At 34.0% G+C, this 23,269-nt stretch overlaps 3 protein-coding genes across 6 annotated transcripts; 1 reads left to right on the forward strand and 2 right to left on the reverse strand.

Annotated features, from left to right (window-relative positions):
- Nucleotides 1-44: 44 nt before the first annotated feature.
- RpL31 (ribosomal protein L31) lies at nt 45-2,604 on the reverse strand. The gene is made up of 2 exons (XM_088277708.1): nt 2,125-2,604; nt 45-230 (listed from the first exon to the last, which is right to left on the reverse strand). Exons 1-2 carry the CDS (start codon nt 2,346-2,348, stop codon nt 80-82), a joined length of 375 nt encoding a protein of 124 aa, XP_088133834.1. The 5' UTR covers nt 2,349-2,604; the 3' UTR covers nt 45-79.
- A 484-nt stretch (nt 2,605-3,088) lies between these two features.
- Nucleotides 3,089-14,036, forward strand: LOC148312173 (BBSome complex member BBS7-like). The gene is made up of 15 exons (XM_088277690.1): nt 3,089-3,212; nt 3,960-4,086; nt 4,191-4,305; nt 4,769-4,898; nt 6,312-6,496; nt 7,153-7,351; nt 7,906-8,039; nt 8,980-9,097; nt 9,180-9,329; nt 10,198-10,409; nt 11,205-11,366; nt 11,502-11,611; nt 12,063-12,165; nt 12,583-12,710; nt 13,892-14,036. Exons 1-15 carry the CDS (start codon nt 3,111-3,113, stop codon nt 14,032-14,034), a joined length of 2,118 nt encoding a protein of 705 aa, XP_088133816.1. The 5' UTR covers nt 3,089-3,110; the 3' UTR covers nt 14,035-14,036.
- LOC148312174 (tRNA (carboxymethyluridine(34)-5-O)-methyltransferase alkbh8) lies at nt 13,955-20,597 on the reverse strand. Of its 4 annotated transcripts, none has more exons than XM_088277686.1 (9): nt 20,489-20,597; nt 19,956-20,080; nt 18,754-18,985; nt 17,691-18,014; nt 16,503-16,659; nt 16,060-16,288; nt 15,265-15,420; nt 14,973-15,170; nt 13,955-14,511 (listed from the first exon to the last, which is right to left on the reverse strand). In XM_088277686.1, exons 1-9 carry the CDS (start codon nt 20,541-20,543, stop codon nt 14,044-14,046), a joined length of 1,944 nt encoding a protein of 647 aa, XP_088133812.1. In that variant the 5' UTR covers nt 20,544-20,597; the 3' UTR covers nt 13,955-14,043. The 4 variants fall into 4 exon arrangements, with proteins under 4 accessions (XP_088133812.1, XP_088133815.1, XP_088133813.1 ...); XM_088277689.1 differs by lacking the exon at nt 20,489-20,597 and adding an exon at nt 20,240-20,406; XM_088277687.1 differs by lacking the exon at nt 20,489-20,597 and adding an exon at nt 20,211-20,406.
- Nucleotides 20,598-23,269: the final 2,672 nt, after the last annotated feature.

Below are 23,269 nucleotides of genomic sequence, written 5' to 3' on the forward strand. Positions count from 1 at the left end.
TATTGTGTCTAGGAGTTTCAAAGGAGTGTAATGAAAGATTCGCATTGTTGAAAGTTGTTTTATTAAAATCTAATTACGTTCACTCCTGGCTGGCGTCGACATTCTCTGTCTGAAGCCCCTTGAGCGTGGGCACGGCCACGTATGTCACCAGGGTGAAGAGCTTGTTGGCGGAGTCCTCATCGTCGTTGCGGCGGCGAGCCAAGCGGACGCGCACGCGGAATGGGACATTTCTGGAATTAATTTAATTAATTTAAACATTGACAAACTGAATACAGAGAAACCTCTATCAATCATTTTTAAAGGGACCTATTGAAATAAACTATAAATGCGGGATAAAGAAGTCAATATAAAAGGACATACGATCGAGTAAAAATACCGTCCTCCCAATCTGCATAACCATTGGTAGGTTGAAATTTTAAGAATGCAAGTTTTAGATGTAAGTATGTATTAATTTAAAAAAAATACAAAGCTGAACAGAACCCAAAGATCTTCAGACTTCTGCTGTAGCCATCACACAAGCTTTCGATAGTCTGTGTCCGACACGTTGAAATATTGTCATCAAATGTAACAAAATTGAGAAAATATAAAAAAACAGACAAATTATTTCAAATATGTAGCATAATTCAAACGATGAATGCAGTAAAATGGTGGATAGAAACGATCGATGCGATCTATTTTTGTATGAAATTAATTTGGGGTAGAAGAAATAAACGACACATCCGGGAAAACAATTATTCGAGGAACGATAGATAAGAGGTTTCACTGTATTTAGTTGAGGAATTTTTGTGACAACTAAACTGATTAAAATGATTACCAGAGCACCTACTTCTCATTCATTACATTTATTGTACAACACTAATTCAAACCCTTATCCACACCTCAATGGTGCATAGGGCACTGCATTATACAAACACAGTGTTATCTTGATCGTTAACACACTAAGGAAAGGTGATCAGCCTCCGCTTCAGGTACCAGTGCAGGGTAATATTGAATAAATATTAGAGTGAAAAAATCACTTATATTCATTTGACCCCCTCTAGGAATTGAACCCGGGACCTCCAGAACGGTAGCCGAGCGTGCTGACCATAACACTACAGAGGCGGACAACACTAAACCACAGATAAATTAAACATATTTATTTAACCATAAAAATGATATCAAGTATTGTGCAAAAAAAGACAAAAGTGTTTGAAAATGATGCGGAATGTATCGAAAAACATGTCACAATGAATTTTAAAAATTAATAGTATTCACTATGTAAAACTTAAATTAAAAATTGACCAAAGTGTGTTAGAAAGAGAAAACAGATCCTCGCACAACTGTTATTTACATACATTTTCATGGGTTTTCAATTTTGATTCCGTTCTTCTTTGAATTAAAAATATTTACTTTGAAAATAGAACTCATTGGGACTGGTCCACAATAGCGAATTCAACAAAAATAAAAGCAGAATCATGAATATAGAAATTGTATGTGAATGACAGCGGCAACAGAGTGTGTATTTCTTTCTCTTTCTAACATGTTTTAAATATTTTCCAACTCATCTCAAATATAATTGCACTGATATCACACTGTCTGGCTTATTACCAGTTTTTCGACAAGACAAAAAATTGCAAATACACATTGTCTACAGTAGGAATAGGTAAATAGTAAAAATTTGACAGATAGCATTAAATTTCGAAAAAATATATCTATTTTAAAATGAGTTATTTCCTGTTAGTGCATTATAAGAGGTCCCTAAACCTACCGGTAATGCAATGTAATACAATAACACAGAAAACTAAATAATCCAAAATACCAATATCTTTCACAAATCATCTTCAATGAGTTTTAGCAAGAAACGGATAGTTTTTCTATCACTCAAGCAGTTAGTAGAGGTTTTAGTGTTACTGGTCCAGCAAATTAAAAAATTAACTAGTTGAAAAGTTTTGTTTCATATGGTTTATATTATAGCATGTATATACCAACAAAAACCATTACATAAAAGTAAACAAGGTATTCACACAAGGAAATTTATTTTGTGCAAATCAACTACTTCAAAAAATGATATGGAACGAGTGTACACAGAAATAACTTGCAATGTTGTCATGACATTTAAACATGTAAATAGTTGTAAATAAATACCTGATGCCTTTGGACCACAGGAATTTGTTTAATCTGGTGTCAACACGGACATCAGGTGTTCCCATTTGCTTTTCAGCGAACTTCCTGATCTCTTTGATGGCTCTGGGCGCCCTCTTTTTCAAACCTACTCCGTGCAACCTCTTGTGGAGATTGACGGTGTATTCCCTGGTGACTACTTCATTGATGGCAGATTTGCCTTTTTTCTCGCCTTTTGGTTTAGCCATTGTGTCTAAAATATAAAACAGACGCACGTTTAATACAAAATAACCTTCACTACCGGTGACATTTGGGGTATCGCAAGTTTTATTTTATATGGCGAACTAGTGTCATTTGGACGGAAAATAAAGATAATCCGCGGAACATAACATAATTATGAATAATTCTGAACAAGTTATTTTAGATTTTATTCACTTTTTAATGCAGATTAAAACAGATAAAATATATGGCACGAGTACCTTTGACAGCGAACGCAATGAAAAGAACACCATAGAAAAAAAGCTAATTCCATGAAATGTTTTTAGTCTATGATTCGTGATTTATGGTATAGGGATGTCCAGATTTAGTAATATACTACAATTCTATTCACGGTTATTTTACCTCTAGTTGTTGTTTTTTTATAATTATTTATACTGCCAAATAAATCGTTGAATTAAAAAAAAAAACTAGAGGTAAAATAACTGTGAACCGACTTGTAGTCGACGTACAAAGATTATATGCTTCGATGTAGATGTTGATCGATATACAAAAATATAATCGGCACCTACATAATTATAAATCATTATACAATCATAATTATAATAATTCATTAAAATTAAACCTATGTGCTTTCTTTTTGAAAAACGCTAAGTGATTTTTTGTAATTAAACTTCATTGTTTGGATTATTTAGATTACCATGACAACATGAATACCGACATAATATTTTCAATAATGTTCTGTGTCAAATGCGTTACGAAAAAAAGCGCATAAAATTTGAATTAAATTAAAAATGGATTTAGAACTGTCTCATTCCGATTATACTACAGTTGGACTAACCTTGCCAAACTCTTTGAAAGTTTTGCCTACTGTGGGACCAAAACCATCATTAAAAGTATAAAATTGAAATAATATCAACAACACAATTTGAACCGTGCATGGCGTACCAACACCAATGGTGCATAGGGTGCTACATCATGTTGACAAAGTATTATCTTGATCGTTAACTATGTGAAGGGTGATGTTCAAGAATCAATAGAGTAAAATATCACTTCTATATGGTTTGACCAACCTGGGAATCAAACCCGGGACATCCAACATAGTAGCCAAACAAGCTAATTATTGTACATAAATATATATACACATGCAGATGTCGGAAAGAAACATGGCATTTTAGAATGCCTGGTTTGTTTATGTTCATGAAATTCTTGCAAATATTGATAAGGGCAGTAAGAGTAAAAATAGTCATTACAGACAGTTTGTTTTACCTCAACGCATTAGCAGTGTATAAGTTACACAAACCAGTGTGAGTATGGATCCATATCCATACTAGTTTGCGAGTTCCTTAACCATTCCGAGTGCCTTAACCATTGCTGCTATTCTTCTTTCTCTGCTATCTCCCTCTCTTCCTTTCCATCCCAAAGCAGCTTTCCTTTTAACTTACATATCTTTCTCAACTACATTTTACTCCTAAATTCATTATTCTGGAGCCCAAGACTGATCATCTTGCCTTCGTTTGTTTATTAGTTAATAATTGAGTAAACACTGCGTCACTCGCTACCACGATAATGCCCTGTGTTCTATCTTGGTGAGAATAAGGCTAAAAGAAAAATAATAATTACTCATCATCATTCATATTTAGGTAGCAGTCGGTGATCAAGATGGAGTGTTGCAATTATTTTCTATTAAAAATGATGACATCCAACTTACATTTAAAACATTACCTGGAGAACCCATAACCTCAGTCCATCTCGGAGGTTCCACACATGGTTTGTAACAGATTTTTTTTTATTGTGGTTCAAATATGTAAAAACGGTTATCTTCTCCTTCCTCTCTATAAATTATTATGTGTGACATTTCAAACTTTTTTTAGGAAGTGCGGCAGACAAAATATTCATATCTTGTGGAGCAGAAGTCCGAGGCTACACCAAGAAGGGAAAATTATTTTTAGCTCTAGAAACTAATTTGTCAGAGCCAATAATAGCAATGTAAGTGCGTTATTATTTAAAAACAAAAACAATTATAAAACTGAAATAAGTTCCTCGGTTCCATAGTCAACTACACTAGTCATAAAATGGCATTCAGCATATTTTACAAACTGTTGGTGAACACTTAAAGACACCACGTTTGACTCCTGGAGTAAGCAGTACCTTACTGAATTATAATTATTCATTTTGTAATTCTTTCCTTAATTTGAACTTTGATGTTTGTACACTAAGATCTCACTTTGCGTCGTAGATGCGTTCCAAAATATCGCGACGCAAACTGAAACAACGCAAAGTGAATTACTATTTTCCACTGGAAATCATATAAACATCGAAGATAGCTAAAATGAGTCTTAATTCAGTAACGACACAACTTTGAAAAAACGCAAAGTGAAACGTCCAAAGCGAGGTCTGAGTGTAATTAACAATCGCAAATGTTTGAAATAATATGCAACCTTTTTTTCAGGTGGGTCAAAGAGTCAGACTTACTAGTGGCAGGTGCACATTGTGTCACACATTACCGAGACTGTAAGGAAGTTGGGAGCTACTTGTGTGGTGATACAATTGTAGATCTGGCTGGAATACACATACCAAATGTAAAACATGCAGTCAAATTCACTCATAATCAAAGATTTTTTCAATCAAATGTATTTTATGCAGATAGCTCAAAAGTCGTTTAGTAACAACAAGACTCTACTTCAGGCTTCAAGGGCTGTTTCAGTGTTATGCAGTATTATTAGGATCACAAGAGATTTTATGACTTTGATACTTGTGTGCAGTCTCGTAGCGCGTATGATATTATTGCAGTGATTAAGGAAACACTTGTTTTTATACCACTTGAGTTTATTTAAAACATGTGTTTTCTTAATCATTGTAACATGTCTTACCACAAAGTAAATGCCGAAACAATAAATAAAATATTTTTGTAGTATGTGTTAAGATGACTTTATTTAACGCCATTTTATTTAGCACTTAGAACTTATTGGAGCTTATTCTTCGCGATAAGTGGGATGTTACTGTAACTAATTTTAGATCAAATCATACTTTATTTTACTCTATTTTATTATATTTAAAATTTAAGAAGTTAATTTTCAAATTAAATTAACATTATAGCTATCATAACAGAGTCAAAGATGATTTTGATTAAGTGCTTAGAGAGCTTAAGACATTTCATTGACTAGTTAAAGTGATGACTGCGTAATATTCAGTTTTCTGCCCATGATTGAACATCTACATTAATTTGTTTTCAATATAAATCTTTTACATATTTTATGTAACAAGAAACATGCAAATAATAGAGCTGAAATCTATTTTTAATGTTTATATTTGTCAAAAAAATCTTCATCTCTTTCGAGATATCTACAATATCTTAATAACAATCCCTAGACCAGTGTTTCCCAACATTTTTAGTATCGCAAACCCCCAGATGACAAAAATTGTATTATTATTAAAAAGATGTTTCACACACAGGACTTATTTTTTAGACAGATTGCGACCCCTATTAGGGTCGCTACCCCCAGATTGAGAAGTTATCTCAAAAAATTTAACATCCACAATATTGAACAAAAGATTGAACAAAAGTACTGAAATCATTAATTTTTGTATGTGGTAAATAAATAAAACTATATCATGTTAGACAAACTTTCATGTATAAGTATGTACTAATGCAGTGGTTCTTAACCTGGGTTCGATAGAACCCCAGGGGTTCGGTGAATCAGTCTCCCGGGTTCAGCGGAGGTCAAAACACACACCCGACTTATTATACGATATTATGAAAAATGATATGACGTACGACATATTGACTTACCCAATAGATGTAGTATATTATTTGAAAGGAATATATAAACCTAGCAGTATTTTTTTTTCAATTATGGGTTCGGTGAACACGCGTATGAAAATGGTGGGGTTCACTACCTCCAACACGGTTAAGAACTACTGTACTAATGCTTTCATAAAAAGCTAAGTTATGTCAAATCACCCTAATCAATTTGCTTGGGTGCTCCCTTAAGAGCACTCGAATAGTTGGTGTTGTGGCGTGCAGCGGCGGGGCTGTACGCGGAGTGGAGCGGGGTCGCGCCCTCGGGGGGGCTCGCCTGCCCCAGGGCCCGAGGGTGCTCTGCCCCCTGCCCCAGAGCTCCCCACACTTGCTGTGCGGTGCTGACGATGGCACATTGCATCTGCTGCAGCTAGACAGGTAAGTACAGGTTGATAATCTAATGTCTTATTGTTTCCTACATTTATAGGAAACAATGAGACATTTGAATTAACCTTAAAATATTCAAGTAATTGAAGATCACTTACATTATCACAGATAAATCTTTACAGATTGTCTATGTTCTGCTTTAATTATTGTTCAGTACAGTGGAACATCTCACAATGAGCATAATTTGTTTTCAGAATCTTACTCATTGAGGGAATCATTTTTTGTTTTGACTGGCGCGGAAGTCCCTGTTCACATGTGAATGTCGTGAAAAAGAAACTTCTCTTTCTCTATAACTCGATATGCTAAATGTCACTTGTTAAAGGAGCAACTTTTAAACACATTTTTTTGCGAATTACTCATTATGAGAGGTTCTACTGTCTCTACTTCTCTGGTCTCAATACTATGGATTGGTCTGCAGCAACAAATGACATCTCCTTCGCCATTCTGGTCTATTTTCCAAAACCCTCTTCAGCTCCTCATATGTTGAGCAGCCCTTGTCTTCGTATAAGTCGCTTATGTATTAGCAGCGTAGGCGTTCCACTGTGTTCTAAATTATTCTCTTTCTGTGTCCACCTCCATAGTGTTGTCAGCATGTTTGGGTATCGTGCACTATTTTACATAAATAAATATTTCAATTTTGATTATAGGGAGCATGGAGGTATAATAGTGCAACAGTTTGAAGGTGTGGAGAGCGGGGATGGGGTGTGTGCTATGGGATGGTGGGAGGGAGGGAGTGCGGGTGGAGGGGCACCACTACTGTTGCTGGCACGCTCCGATGGTTCCCTGAATGTTTACCGCATCGCCCCTGATGACCCACAGCAATCAGCACTACTCTTATTTACTCATGTAAGAAAAGACATAATATAGAAAGTATTTCATGCGCAGTAAGTAGATGTTGTTGTGATTACAGGTTACTAAGGATTCCCAGATAATTTAACCACTTAATGCTCTTGATTTTTCACAAAAATAGAAATAAAAATATCAGGTTATTTTATTTTTCATTTCAACATCTGATCTCAAGATTCCTATTCCGATTCCAAACTTGGAACTGAATTTAAAGATCCACGGCTACCGTGGATCAATTCAATGTTCAAATTCTCCCATTATTTGTCACTCTCTACGATATCACCATTGTGAACTATAATAAAACAACTATATATATATAGATAGACACCAGTCTAATGATGACTTACTGACGTCATCAGACTGGTGTCTATCTGATAATGTTGGTAAGACATCACAAATAAATGAGTCATCCCCGTAAATGCCCAGACTTCCATATTCTTCTTCATCTTTGATGAGATGTCAAAAAATATTTTGAAAAATATCTCCTATTTTATATGTTGGATTCACATAAAATTACATCCAAAATAATTACGCATACTTTTTATGTTGTTTAGTTTTGTGGAGAAAGCGTAACATCTGTTTGGGGAAACTCTCTGGGAATAATAGGAGTAACTCGAGCTGGTAGAGTGCTCGGGCTGGGACCCCCGACCCACCCGGACAATGCAGCCGCTAAACTCAACACACTCAGGTAGGATTGTTCTGACTCCTGACGTGTTTCTGTGTGTATATGTTTGTACCCAATCATGGCATATCTTCATCCTTATTGTTGTTACTAATTTAAATATGTTTCTCTATTTTCTAATAACTCCTTAGTACATATATCATTCTCCTCACAACTGCCTTAAGAGTGAGTTTTCACTAATTAACTAAAAATTTACCCGCTGATGTCAGAAATTTCACACTAAAATCAAATTTGAAAAATATGATTTCTTAGCTTATCTATATAAGTAGTTTTTGCTAGTAGTTAACACTGTTCTATATCATAATATTTGAAAGGCATTCATAAATGCCTCTATCATACACCATACTTGTTCTAGTTAAGGTGGAGACTGACCGGAGCATTTCGTCGTAATGTAACACATTACGATGCGAGCATTCAGGCAGTCAGTACGTCAGTTTTATCGATTGTAGCGCGGTATGATCGATAATCCTGAAATTATCCAGAGCATTGGTCTGTATGTTCCCGATAGTTACCTAAGACAGCGTCGGCATAGATTATTTCACATTCCTATACATAGGACCAACCTGCCGATGGTTATGCCTGTAGGAAGAGCTACCGCTATGTTGAACAATATCACATTGGATATTGATCTGTTCCATGTGTCCGAAGGAGTTTTCCGAAGCGGGATTCTTCTACACCTTTAAGTCTTATTGCTTACTTTTAATATATACACCTTGAATATTGTTTGTTATGTATATATTACTTTTTTTTTATTGAATAAATTGAAATAAAATTAAAATTGAAAATTGAAATACACCGAGCCGAGCGCTCCATCCATAGTTTCGGATGCTCGGTGATGCTCGCCGTGAGCGATTTTACGACGTTATGTTACGACTAAATGCTCCGATCAGTCTCCACCTTTATAGGGCAAGAATATTTTTTTATAAATATGAATTGCAATTTGTAGGAATGAAGTTCAAGAATTGGAAATAAGAGTAGAGAAGGAAAGGAATCGATATAGAACTTCAACTCAGCCTTTGTCTCAAGGACTATCGGCGATCCCGGCATTGCAAATTGGAGAAGAGGTATCTTTATTATGCTAAAACAACAATCTCAAGCATTGCGAGTTACTTATTTTGAGTTTTGTAACTTGGGAAATGATTTCAGTGGGGTCCGGTGGAGGGAGACGGAGCACGGCGCCTGTGCTTGTCTCTGGGGGCCCCGTTGGACACCCTTCTCTTGCAGAGCTCTGCCCCTCTCCGACTGTATGATGCAGCTCTCAACACTGCCCTACTTACAAGAGCGTGTGACCCACAAGTAAGGAAATGTCATAAATGATTAAATCTTTAAAACTTTCTTTACACTATGGACATGTCACACTAATATTTTATATTTATATAATTTTTAAGGGAAGAATTTTTATGTAAAAATATGGAAATATTGAAAAAAAACATTCCCATCTTAACTATTTATTCATGACAGCCATTTTGAAAAAATTGTTTTGTCCAAATGACGAAAAAAAAACACGAATTTGAAAGAAAATGCAGAAGGCGTTTCGACACTTTTGGGTCTCTTTGAGTCGAACTTATGCAGTGCACTATGAACCATTGGTTGTGGATAAACATCAGAAGAAGAAGAGGGACATTTATTTTTTATTATATTTCCTTTTTAAATTTGTGTCCGAAATTTAAGACATCATGTATATTCCAATCTAAAAGTATTAATGAAAAGTACTAGACATTTGTTGTTTCCCAAAGACTTATTACTACTTATAGCATTCTCCAGTGAGTTCTAGCCAAAGTGAGAACTTGGAGAACTATGTTGGTTTTTTTAAATCACCTAACATCCAAGTGACTCTGAAATCTAGCTACGGTTTATGCAACACCATTTATCATGGTTCTACTTAGGCCTCAACTTTATAAGTTTTATAGCCTATACCTATGTACTTGTGAATGGATTTACTCTTTATGTTTAAAGTTACTTTAATTTCCATGGCAGGAACCACATTACAAATTTTATTTCTGAATGGTTGTAAAGTGTTGCCAACAAAAAATTGTTCTAGGAAGTTTGATAAGTACCTGCTCAAGTGCCTCTTCGGCTGTCATTTAGATCACTATCCCCTAGAAGTTGATCTCACCTGATTTAAGGATTATATTAAAATAATAATATCATGCATACTTTTTAGAATAGTCAAGGTCTACTGGCAACATACCGCTGCCAGGCCAATACTCAGCGCCTGGAGATGCGTCTGGGAGCCGAGGCGGAGGGGGTGCACGCGGGGGGCATCCTGCGCCTCTACCTCACCCCCCTCCTCCAGCCCAAGTGCACCCAGCTGCTGGTACACAACATCACCCCCCTCTCCTGGCATGTCCCCACCCAAGAGGTCACTTTGGACAGGTGAGATGGATCCTAATAGCTTTACAATACAGTTGGACCTGGATATGAGAATGTTCGAGGGACTGGGACATTTTTCTCTTATATAGAGGTCTCTCTTATATCCATGCTTTCTTTTACAGAGGGATAATCCCAAGTTCTCTTTCAAAGAAATACATTTTTTTATTTATTTATTAATTTGATTGCCTTAAGCGTTCAGGGTTTGAATCCCGGTTTCCTGTATTATAACATTCTGAACTATATCGGCGCCCAAGTAGTGCATGGGGGATTGCATCTAATCAAAGCAGTGGTAACTCAATTGTGAAGGCAGGGTGATAGTCCTATGCTCCAGATGGAATACGTATATTTTTCACAACCTTACAAGGAGTAAATTTTTAATGACATTTTAAAACATGGTTTGTTCTATCGGTAAAACATGTAACCAGCTGATAAATGATTTAGTTGTTTTGTATTATTAATTCATCAAAAGATGGCATTGGTAGTCTGAATCCTGACATAATCTAGAAATAATCACTTTGCTCCAAATGTGGGGCTACACACCATCTGACCTGGTATTTATTTATCATAAAGTAGAAATATTTATCAAATATTTCTACTTTATGTCATGATTTGCACTACCAATGCCATCTATGGATAATACAAGACAATTAAATAATTTATTGAGGCCATGCTATCCGACCTAGTATTTTATGGCCCCACGGTTGGGGCGGTACACCGTCCATACGGAGAGGTTAACCATCCTGCCTGCATCACCAGCGCCACATTTTGAGTGCATCAGCCTTCCTACTTCGGTTTCAGGGAATGCAACACTCTCAGTGTACAGGGAGCCTTCAGCAAGGCGGAACTTCACTCCTGGCTGGTGCGGCTGTTACCCGATGTGCCCCCCCGACCTCCTCCCAACATGGATACCCTGTCTTACCGCTCTATCATTGCAGACACACCGCTGCAGTGCACATACAGGTAGGCACCCATTTAATACAACTCACCAGACATAAATTGTAAACTTTGACAAAGAGCATCATTTTCAAACATCTGTCATATTCCAATATAGTATAATATTTCAGATAATTCACCTATATTTTTATGTAATTCCAGAAAAGGAGAAGCCGAATTCAAATCAGAAAATGTATCCACTATTGCCATAATAAAAGACTTCCTGTCGCTGGAGGCCACAAAGAAAAAAATTCAACTAGAAATTTCATGCAGTAAGCTATTAATCAATTTATAATAAAACTGTCTGATAGCGCTGTCAAATTTTGACTGTTGAGTAGGTATTATTAATATGGCGGTTCCCTACACGCAGCAAATTTAGAGCAAAAAATCATTATCATAATAATTTAAACAGGATCATTTTCATAAAAATGGCCCTTCATAAATTATTGACTTTAAGGGCACTTCGCTGTTATTAAATTAAGAGTTGTGATTTTCGTGCCAAGATGTATTCTAAAAGCTTCTCGTCTTATTAATTCATAATTATCCCAATAGATGTCTCTGCACGTTCCAATATTGACACTGAGAAACACTTCACCTTGGCTTGTAAATTGAGTAGAGTTGGCATTGTGAGCACAAAAAAACTAAGACATATTAACATATTAAGACAGTCAAAAGATTTTTTAAATATTTATACATAATTCACACATATATGTTTTTTTTCAGATATTGTTGACGATACACTATTAAGTACACTATTAAAACTGCATCCGAAGATGTCTGAATCCTTTCAGAGGACGAAGGATAACACACTATTGGAAGCATTAAGGTTGGTAGTATTAAACTTCTTATTTTTCTAACCATATGGTATAGAAAAATAAGAAGTTTAATAAAATTTTAATAAAATTGTTCTATAAATAAGGAGAGGGGAAAGTAAGGGGAAGGGGTTAGACAATTATTTTTCCTTTGTTTTCAAACTCCGTTCCTGACTAACCCCTTACTTTCCCCTCTCCTTATTTATAGAACAATTTTATATTTTATATTTTAGTTATTATACAGACCTGAATGATGGAAGTTTAACTTCTGAAACATGTAGTCTATAATAAAACTCAAGTGGTAAAAAACAAAGTGTTTTCTTTAATCATTGTAACATGTCTTACCACAAAGTTAATGCCGAAACAATAAATAAAGGTTTTACTGTATAAATATTGAACTTTGCAAGTCCTGTCATCCTTTTACATTTCAGAGAGCTGGAAGTCAATAGCACAGATGAATTTTTAGAAGAGCGCCTTTGTAAAGATTACGTAGAATTACTACAGAATCCTCCATCGGCAGTTGGAACCAAAAAATATTTGTCTTTGAACCAACTATGCGGTAAGTCATCAATATTATTAGCAAATTCAATTTCTATTCCCCGATATTATTCTTTGGAGATTCTTTTTCTGCCTCATTAATTATGGAATGAATTACCTCATTATATAATAAATGTGCCATCCTTGATGACCTTCGAGAAACACTTAAAGGTGGGGACTGACCGGAATCATTCGGTCGTAACGTAACAGGTTACGATGCGAGCATTCGAATAGTCAGTACAGCGAGCCGAGCTCGTTCCGAGTACTTCATCCGTGTTTGGATGCTCGCCGCAAATGTTTTGTTCCGACGAAATGCTCCGGGCAGTCCCCACCATAAAACATTACTATCTATCTTTGAAGCCTAACTGCTTATCATATGATCCCTTTCTTGGTTTTGCTCAACCTATTCCCCTCAACTCCTCACACGATCCTTGTTTCCCTTGTCTTTGTCGATTTTACAGTCAGTATATTTTAATTTATGTATATTTTTAAATCCAACACAGATTTTTTGAGTCTACTAAGTTGTATTTTATTAATAAAACACATAAAAAATTAATATTGTGACAATTGTTTCGCCAAGTTATGGCATTATCAAACGAATGTCGTTCAATAATGCCATAATATAGTCGATATTAATTTTATATATATTAATTTTTTATGTATTTTTGTTAATAAAATACAACTTAGTAGACTCAAAAAATCTGTGTTTGATTTCAAAATTAATACATAAATTAAAATTGAGTTCTACAAATTAAATGCCAAATCAATAAATAAATAAATACAGTATATTTTATTTCAACATAAAAACAAAATGCTTATAAGTATAAGACCACTTTTGAGTTTATTAATGTTCCAATCTATGTATTGTGTTTGTATTTTTACCTGTAAATGAGAACATCTGTAGTTCTCGAAACTAGTCGCTTTTACATAAATAAATTCAAAAGTGCTCTTTTTCAAGTATGTATTTTATTTTTACATTTAAATCATCATGAATCCCAAATCAATAAATAATAGTAAGTATATTTTGTCTTTTCTTTAATCTGTATGGCATTCACTTGTTTCTTGTTGGTTGGAAGATATTTTTTCTTAATAAAATAAACTTGCCAGTATATATTTATTTTGTACAAGATATTTTAATAAATAAATTAATTAATGTTGGATAAATTTCAATTAATTTATGGTAATATGGTTTTTTTCTTTCAGATATTATCATAAATCTTTTCACTGACCGGAGCAGGTTGAAGGGGATGAATACAAAAAACAAATTGCCCGAATTGAAGGCAATTCTGGAAAATTACGATTTGGAACAAGTTTTATTATTCTTCAATAAAAGTTTCGCACAATAAAATCATAATTTACACAATCTTTTGTAAAATTACACACCAGTTCCCTTGTTCGTAAAAGCTTTCCACAACTCTGGTTTGGGGGACTAGTTTGCACATATTCTCCAATTCTCCTTCATCAAAAACATGATAATATCTCATAAATGTATCTCCTTTAACGTCAAGTTTATCATCCGCTGCACTCGGTGAAGAACTCTTCAATTTCCAAGGAACCAGTAGATCCTGGTGTTGGAACTCAGTCCTGTTAGTATGAACGGGTAGATTTACATTGAGGGATGTTCCGTCAGAGTCTTTTAATTCTTCCATTACAGTATCGTTGACATCAGTGATTGGTTCTTGATATTTTCTATTTTTTCGGCTTTGCTTCAAGTAACTGGTTTTTTGTCCCCTGGACTGATCTCGCGCCCAAACCGTGATAAGGGCTCGTCCCTGCGGTCTCAGGATACGCATCGCTTCTGCTATAGCCTGGATTCTTCTCTCCTGTTTGAAATATGAACATGTGATGTTTAAATCAATCATATAATCTACTGAATTTATTTATTTTTGAGATGACTGTTTTGTCTTGCGTTTTGTCTCAAACTGCCAAAAAAAACAGATACATGATACAGAAGAATTTAAAAAAAAGAATTAAAAAAAAAAACTGGAAACCCAATTAACTAATCAAATTAGAAGCATATGAATTGAAATAGTATTTAAAGCATCTTCTAATATGTTCATAAATTTGGGAGAATTTCACCTATGGTCGAGTGGAGAAAGCTATTTACTTTACAAAAAGTTCTCAACAGATGGCAGTATTATCTGTTAGTTACAACCATGATACAAATGCGATTGTTATAATATTGCATATACACAATTTTTAAAAATTGAGACAATTTTTTTTGTAATGAGTAGAATATTAGATTATAGATTGAAAAAAGTAAATTTGAACAATTTTGAAATACCTGTGTGGCAAGATGGTGGAACACAGCAATGCTTATCACGGCATCCGCAAACTCAGAGCGGAGTGGGAGGGATAAACAATCCCCTTGCGCAACTTCTATTCTTCTAAATTCTACTTTCTCTAAACTTTTATCTCCATTATTTTCCTCTTCCCCGTACATAGCCACTCGGGCCAGAGAACTATTGTACTCAACACCCAACTGAAACCAAAAATAACTTGAATTTAACTATAACCATTTTAAAAGAAGAAATGTTGCTCCATAAGTTATGAAAAAGTAGTACTTATTGTCCAACCTGTATAAGATCCTTGCGTATTCTCAAATTCTTTCCATTTCCACATCCAATATCAACAAGGAAAGCTCCTAAAGGCAGCGAATTAACAAAGTTTTTCACGCTGGTCCAAATTTTTGATCTCGTTTCATTAAAATGCGAGGCTATTTTATCATACACCTAAAATGTTTTAACATTATTTTATCCACTAACTTATGAAATAAAAGTGAAAAATTAATTATTAATCTTTGAACACCCAATGGTCCTGTGTACAAGACTGCGGATTGCATCATTTGAAGCTCTTAAGTCCATTATAGTACCAGTGATTATGGTGCATTTCAAAATCGGATTACACTGATTTATGATAATATTATGATGATATGTACTATGATAATATTCTTCTTCGTGGGTTACAATAGATGTGATGATTAGTTTGCTTCTTTTATGATCAGTTTCCACTCGTTTCTTCAATTTAGCGTATCCACTACATAGCATGTCAGAGATAATTTGGTCCATGTAGGTTAGGCAGGGTCATTCTCTGTAGTTAGTGCCTTCGCACATGCCTTTCGCAATCGTAAAAAGCAGACCTAAATGTCTTATGTTATGGGCTATCCATTTGGCTAGCTGTTTAGTTACTTTATTTATCGTAAGCATCTATACTCCCTAGCCCTGCTTAAAACTTCATTGTTCCCTACACTTTCCGACCAATGAGTCCCCAACTTGGGCCTGTACCAGCACATCTAAAATGTCTCCAGCCGCCCCCGTTTTATCTCTAAAATATATAAGTATGTATTAAAAAGAATAGAATTACATATTTACCTGATGAACATGTTGTTTTTCTATGAGTGCTGCTAAATTATCTCCCATCTCCCCGTGCTTTGTGATTTTACTATTTTCGTATGTATCACACTGCTTGTTGTAATGACATAGGCATTTAGCATCCCTACGAACCCAACGGAAGGTGAAGGAAGTGCGTTCAGAACGTTGGTGAGTTCGCCCGCTGATCAGATCGTATGTTCTAGGAGTAATTCCGTGGGACCATTCGTATCTACAAAAATAAGACAAATTAAAGATGTTTTTTAAAACCCTAAGTAAGATATTTATTAGGTAGATATTGTACGCTTCCGTAGTGTATTAGTTACCGCATTTAGCTACGATGCTGAAGGTCTCGGGTTTGATTCACAGGGAGTCCACAATAAATTTAAGTGTTTTTTTACTATAAAAATAAAAAGAAGTAAATATCAAAATTGAATAGAAATTACCTTGCGGAGTCATTCATGATGAGTAAAGATCTTCGAGGAAGGAATAAGCTGAAGCGTTTCTGACCGAGTCGAAACTCCATGACAACGGAAGCTCCAAGTGAAAGCGAAAGTATCGGACTGAGAAATGCACTATGCGTATCTACATGCGATGGAATACCTAGAAAATACTATATCATTGAAAAATACACATAAATACATTGGGCAAAGAGCAAGAAAATTGCCTTATTTTTCTCAACATCCATTGATCAAACATTGCTTCGTATACATTACATCGCCACATTTAGCCAATTTAGTACCCTCCCACTTTCTACAATCAACAGATCCCTGACCTCTTTTGCCAAAAAAACGTTTATCATACCAAAAACAAAGTTTTTGGCAAATACAATGCATGTTATGAATATTTTGTGAAGGTGTAAGTGTGTGAATAGTGCTATAGTAGTGTACATATTGTTGCTAGAAAGTTGGTATGTATTATGATTGTCCTGACAAAGGGACGGGCAGATCTTCAAATCAGATTGGTTATAAACAATATAGGTTAAGATGTATATTTTAAGACAATGTTTTGTGAAGATGTTTGAAATTTTTTTGAATAAAAGATATTCATAATATTGCTTCATGTATTCTTCTTTTAACCTTTATCCGCACCCAATGGTGCACAAGAAACTGCATTGTACCAATGCCGGGTTTCAACAATCATTGTCTGTATGTTGTTTTAAATTACTAAAATTACTATAAATTGTAAAACGCCCTTGATGTGATTTTTCACGAAAACAGCGCTACCGTAGAACAGGGCTACTTGAACTTTGATGTGTTACTTGAGCCCAGTACAAAACACGAGATTTAAATCTGTATTTGGTCTACAATAATGAATGTATCGTGACAATAAGTGTCACCTGTCAGGGAAACAATGAATCATGTCGATACGTACATTATTGTAGACCAAATACAGATCTAAATAAAAAAAATTGTACTGGGCTCAAGTAACACATCAAAGTTCAAGTAGCCCCGTTCTACGGTACATAAATTGTCCAATATTATTATTAATTGCTCAAAAACAAGATGATCTTAAATAATTATTGCAGTGGAGAAATGCTGATATTTGTTTTGACTCAGAAGCTCTGGCAAGGTAGCCAAACTCGCTAACTGACGCACTACAGAGGCGGACAATAAATAAAATAACTTAAGAACCTTGTCCAGGGCTGTATTGGTTAACAGTTAATTGGTCCGGAGGCGTAACCAAATTGCTGTTGACTTTCCCAAGCCGGTCCCACAACTTTTCACACTCCACGGGTAATTTATCTTTGAGAGGATTGCCCAAATCAATGTTGTTGTTGGTGTACATGAACTCGTAGCCGTAATGTTTAACTCTGCGGTGTTTCATGCTGGCACTTGTAGTAAGGTCACCCCACTCTACGCACGATAGGAGAAGCGCTTCTTCTTCTTCAGATACAAAATCCTCAATCAACGTGAGTCCTTCAGGCCTTTCTACTTCTTCCATTTCGACTGGTGGAACTAAAATTTTAAAAGAAAGCAATTTATCTTTTTTTTAACACCCATACCACACCAGATTTTTAATGAAAGACCTCTTAATATTTGAGAATACAGAAAAAAAATTAAATACATAAGAAAATACCCATAGATTATTCTCTGGAAAAACATGCACAATAATCAAGATATTTATTGATATATGTATATAATAACATATATGAATAAGAATATGAAAATATGTATATTTACAGGGATTACGACCTGTCATAGGCTGGTTTAAGTTATCACTTTGTACACTTGTAACATTCACCATTCTATTCATGATTGACAACCACACTAGTCAAATTTCAAATCTATATATGGTGTCGAGGAACTAACATGTAGAAAAAGGTTCAGTATAGTTTATAGTATTTTTCTTTTTTTATTTTTTTTATTTCTTTAGTTAGCTTATATTACATTTAACACAAACTATTATTTACACTTAATTTACATAATGTATATATTTACATCTTCTTACAGTAAACAAAACATTTATTTTTAAATTTTTTCAGACTCTTTTCATTCTTCATACATTCAGGCATCTCATCATACATTTTCAAACCCTTATACAATAAACAATTTTGCGACTGTTTTTTTCAAAAATGTCTTATTTTATCCTCATTTATAGAACTATGTTCATGAAAGTAAAGTGAAAACAATATTACTATTTTAATACTTTGGCTAGTGCAATAATTCAAGTCACTCGTATAATGCAATAACAAACCTGTTGGAACATAGCTCAGATATAAAGGATGTCCACCCTGTGCTAGGGTTGTGCCTCCGTGAATACCAGAATAAGCATTAATTGCAGAATTTACGTCGGAAAATATAACAAAGCAGTAAGACTTTCCTGGCAACATTAATACTCTGTCGACATCGCCAAACTCTTGGCAGACACCCACTAGATCTTGCTCTTTGAGTTCTGTAGCTAATCCCGCATTACACACTGCGATATTCTGTCAAAATAAAAGTCCATTATTCACATCTACCCATTAATGGTAATTTAAAGTTACATATCCCTGATAAGATGAGAAATACGACAATACTTTAAGTGTGTCCAAATTTTTGTTTACAGCGCAGGGTTTGTTCACATAGGAGATATTTATGTTTTGAATACTGAAAGCATTAACTTTGTGGATCATATTGATATATTATTTCGAGAAATAAAAATACTTTGTATTCTGATCCACTCACATTTTTATTAACCAACTAGTTTCGGCAACAACCTGTTGCCCTCTTCAGGGTTACATTTATTACTAAATATATATATAAAAAGAAACAAGTTGTTGGGTTTCAAAAGGGTAGGGGTGGGGGTAATGGTGTTTTAAGGAGGGGTAAGAGCAAGGGAGGGGATAACTCTGTTTAGGTTGGGTTTAATTTTATGGGAAAAATATTAAAAATGGGACTTTGACTAACATTTATTTGGTTATTAATTATATTTAATTTTTGTTTAACCGCTTTTTTTATTTCTAACACCTCTAAATTATTAATTTGACTAGTTCTGTTATTACAATGCATTTATGTATTGTAGATATTTATGTATTGATGCCACATATCAATATATTGATACTACGTATATAAATAGCTACGTATCTGTTGCATATGTTTTCTTTTTTATTACTTATTACTTAGCAATTATTTTTACTTTTTTGCTTTTCTCAACTTGTACATCTTATAACTGTTTATGCTTTTTTTATTATTTTTACTGTAGCTCTAAATTAAGTCTGCCTATTAACTTCTTAACTTTTGCTGTATTTTATTCTTGCTGTTTACTTTTAACTTTGTAATTGGAATTTTGTAATTGGAATGTTACAATTACCTGTTTTATTTGTTATTCATTATTGTAAACGTATTTATGTTAATGTTCTTTCGAAATAAATAAAGTTAAATTAAGGAGTATTTTTCAAGGTACGAAGATTTGCTTACTTTTTCTGGGTGATTAGAAGGGGTGATTCCAGTTTCGGATAAAATCATGTGTTGCAATTTCTTCTGCTTTCTAAATATCTTTCGATTTTTTGCCGAAACATCTTTTGGGTTTAACATGGTTAAATCTAGAACACAGACTAACTAATTATCTAGAAAAAAATGGGTCAAATGTGTAATACTAAGTAATTTGGCGGCATCGCGGTAGTAGGTGTGAATTTTCAATAATTTAAAAGTTATAAATAAGGTTATGTTTACCAATAATATTTTGAAATTACATAGGCTACCTAATGCAAAAATTTTATGCAGCCGAAATTTTATGCGTACATTTAAAATATTATATTAGTCTATTCGTCAAATCATCTTAAAAAATAACCACTGAGATGTCGAAATATTTAACGTAATTTTATACTTCTGACAGCTCCTGTCACTGTCAATGCCTTCAAAACCACTCACGTTTCACGTTTACTTTTGACGTATGAAATCGCACGTGTCTGGTTACTTTAATCTGGTGCACACAAGAGTTTTCCACTTACGTTTTCGGCTGGCGTTTTTCTCTTTCAAAATCCTGAATGCATGAGTCTCTTGCATGAGAAAAAATAAAAACAAAGCCCACGGTCTTATTTTTCAAGGAAAAATTATTCCGCATTTGATTTTTATGGGATTTATGCATTCAAAATTCTGAATTGGGAAAACGTCAATGAAAAATGTTCGTGTGCACGAGAGCTAGAAATTAATATCAAGTAAGAACTTCAGCGCGAACGATTTCATTTTAGTAGGTACTTACTCAACGCACTACACCGCGTGGCTGATTATGCAAAACATAGTCAGCTCTTCGTAATATTCACACGACATAATTTTCGAAACTTAACAACAAATAATTGAAACCGATTAATGAGAAAATTACACAATATCTAAGGATCTTCTCTAAATTTGCTTTATTGATAAAAAAAAAACTTCAGACTGTTAATCCACATCAATAGCCTCCCATTTCGCTCAAAATGTGTTTAGCATTTTGTGTCCTTAAGCTTATTTCACTAATGGTCCTTGCTATACTAATTATACATGGTACATACTACCTCTTGTGACAATTCCTTATGAATTATCATAGATTTGACGTCACATAGATCCTTGCCTAGTCTTCAGCATCGCGCTCCCACCTTTATTCATTATAATCAAATGGAAATTGTCGCACAAACAAGAGCGCAGTTCGTTAGTTAATCATGTTGATAAAATTGTATGCATTTTTTCCCCAGTATAGCGATTGGGAGTTTAAGACTGCTCCAAAAACAACAAATGGGCAATGTTATTTTTATTCATTTTTAAATTCCTTATCAATAATTTACACACAACTATATAATAACATCAGGCGAAAGGAATCGAAAATATTTTACAAATATAAATTGTGTATTTTACGTCCCCTACTAAGATTTCTGTCAATATAATTTAGGCCTGTGGTTCTCAACCGTGTTGGAGGTGGTACCAAACCCTACCAGTTTCGTATTAATTGGTTTTACTTTTAATTGGAAAAATACAATTTGGTCTTTTCTAATTCAAAACATAGGTTTATATTGAATATAAAATTAACAAAACCACTAAAACTTAGGTATATAAAATGAACAAAACCACTAAAGACAGAGAACAAAAACATTATATGTGATTTCACATAAAAACAAAAACAAAATAATGAATATTTACTGCAAATCAGTGTGACTTCTGCTGTTGCCTTTCAGAGACCAGCTCAGAAATGCACAGCTTTACCCTTACTACAGTTATGACTTAAGTCCCATCTCAGTAAAAAAAATTACGATGCGGAGTATGTGCATTATTTTAGCGTTTGAGCTCTTGTATTATTTTTATCGCTAGATTGATATATTCCTTTTTAATAGATTTATATTATCCACTGACACTTCGTGATGGAATTGCATTTTTAATATATTATTAGATTAAAACCAATATTTTTAGCTTTTCCACTTATTTTTAACTTTTCCACAAATGTAGTAAAGGTAAAAAATTAGATAGGCTCGAAATTTTGGAAATAAATAGGTTAAAAAATTGTCCCAATAAAGACATATTAAATGATCAAGTAACACACATTCATTCTCCCTTACTTTACCCATTAGAAAAGAAACAATAGATGCCTTAATGTCTTGTCGATAAGAAATGACTGCCGGGAAATTTACATTTCAGAGAACTTCGGACTTCCCCCGGACAACCGCAGCGTAGTGGAGGGAGCCGTCAACCAGCAGTTCCTGATACTTCGTTACATAATTTAAATTCATTTACAAAAAATGCAAATCTATTATAACTTTATATAAAATCGTGCTCTCAATACAAAAAACCTTTATAAAAAATATTTTTAATATCATACAATACTTAAATTCACTCAAATTAAATTAATTTCTCAATAAAATTATATCAAATCATGGTTATCAACTCTTGCCTTGTTTTATATATAACATAACAATTTGTATAGCCTCCCACCAGTCTGATGATGTCGGTAACGACGAAACCCGGTCGCTGGTCAAATATAAAAAAAGTGGAAAAGCTAAAAATATTGGTTTTAATCTAATAATATATAATATATTAATGATATATTCCTTTCAAATAATATATTAGATCTATTGGATAAATTAATATATTGTATGTTGTATCATTCATAATATCGAACAGTAAGTCGGGTGTATGTTTTGACCTCAACCGAACCTGGGAGACTGACTCAATTAACCCCTGGGGTTCGATCTAACCCAGGTTAAGAATTACTGATCTAGGCTATTTATCCCTGTGAACAGGTCATAGGGGTCACCAACGGATTTCCTGACATGTGTGATTTAAGTCTTTTTTGGGTTTTGTTCAGTTTTCTGTACCACTACATAATTAGTAGTCTGTGGTACCACTGACATCAGGCAAAAGACCATAAAATAAAACAAAAATTCACATAATAATATATTATTTTCGAAACTTTAAAGACTATAGTAGATACCTAAAAAATAATAATTTATAGTACGGAAAAAATAAAACAGTCTTAAATTTGTACAAAGATCAAGTCTTCCACTTTTTTTTTCTTTTAATAACTAAAATACATTTCATTTTTTCTTTTAGTAAAAGTGAGTCATCAATAAAAAATTACAGATTTTTCATAAGATAAAACATTAACAGAGACATGTTAATGAAGTGAGCTGAAATATAATTTTTATATTACTTATATACATCGACCCTTAAACACATTTATTCTCGGTAGATTTACTTAAATGAGAAAATCTTTATCTTGCTAGAGTTTTAATATTCAATATTTTAGAAATAGTAATAACATTTTA

The sequence above is a fragment of the Brachycentrus maculatus genome, unplaced genomic scaffold (genome assembly GCF_059751285.1).
Source record: "Brachycentrus maculatus isolate JH-2025_06_01 unplaced genomic scaffold, ASM5975128v1 h1tg000049l, whole genome shotgun sequence".
Lineage (NCBI taxonomy): Eukaryota > Metazoa > Arthropoda > Insecta > Trichoptera > Brachycentridae > Brachycentrus > Brachycentrus maculatus.

What these genes read in the sequence shown, in the direction of transcription:
- RpL31 (XM_088277708.1), bottom strand. Translation starts at nt 2,348, where the DNA reads ATGGCTAAACCAAAAGGCGAGAAAAAAGGCAAATCTGCCATCAATGAA. An exon ending in CTGTGGTCCAAAGGCATCAG is followed by an intron (nt 231 to 2,124) that starts GTATTTATTTAC and finishes AATTAATTCCAG; the next exon opens with AAATGTCCCATTCCGCGTGC.
- LOC148312173 (XM_088277690.1), top strand. Translation starts at nt 3,111, where the DNA reads ATGGATTTAGAACTGTCTCATTCCGATTATACTACAGTTGGACTAACC. An exon ending in CAAGAGCGTGTGACCCACAA is followed by an intron (nt 9,330 to 10,197) that starts GTAAGGAAATGT and finishes CATACTTTTTAG; the next exon opens with AATAGTCAAGGTCTACTGGC. An exon ending in ACACTATTGGAAGCATTAAG is followed by an intron (nt 12,166 to 12,582) that starts GTTGGTAGTATT and finishes TTTACATTTCAG; the next exon opens with AGAGCTGGAAGTCAATAGCA.
- LOC148312174 (XM_088277686.1), bottom strand. Translation starts at nt 20,543, where the DNA reads ATGCAAGAGACTCATGCATTCAGGATTTTGAAAGAGAAAAACGCCAGC. An exon ending in ATCATGAATGACTCCGCAAG is followed by an intron (nt 16,289 to 16,502) that starts GTAATTTCTATT and finishes TTATTTTTGTAG; the next exon opens with ATACGAATGGTCCCACGGAA. An exon ending in TCCACCATCTTGCCACACAG is followed by an intron (nt 14,512 to 14,972) that starts GTATTTCAAAAT and finishes TATTTCAAACAG; the next exon opens with GAGAGAAGAATCCAGGCTAT.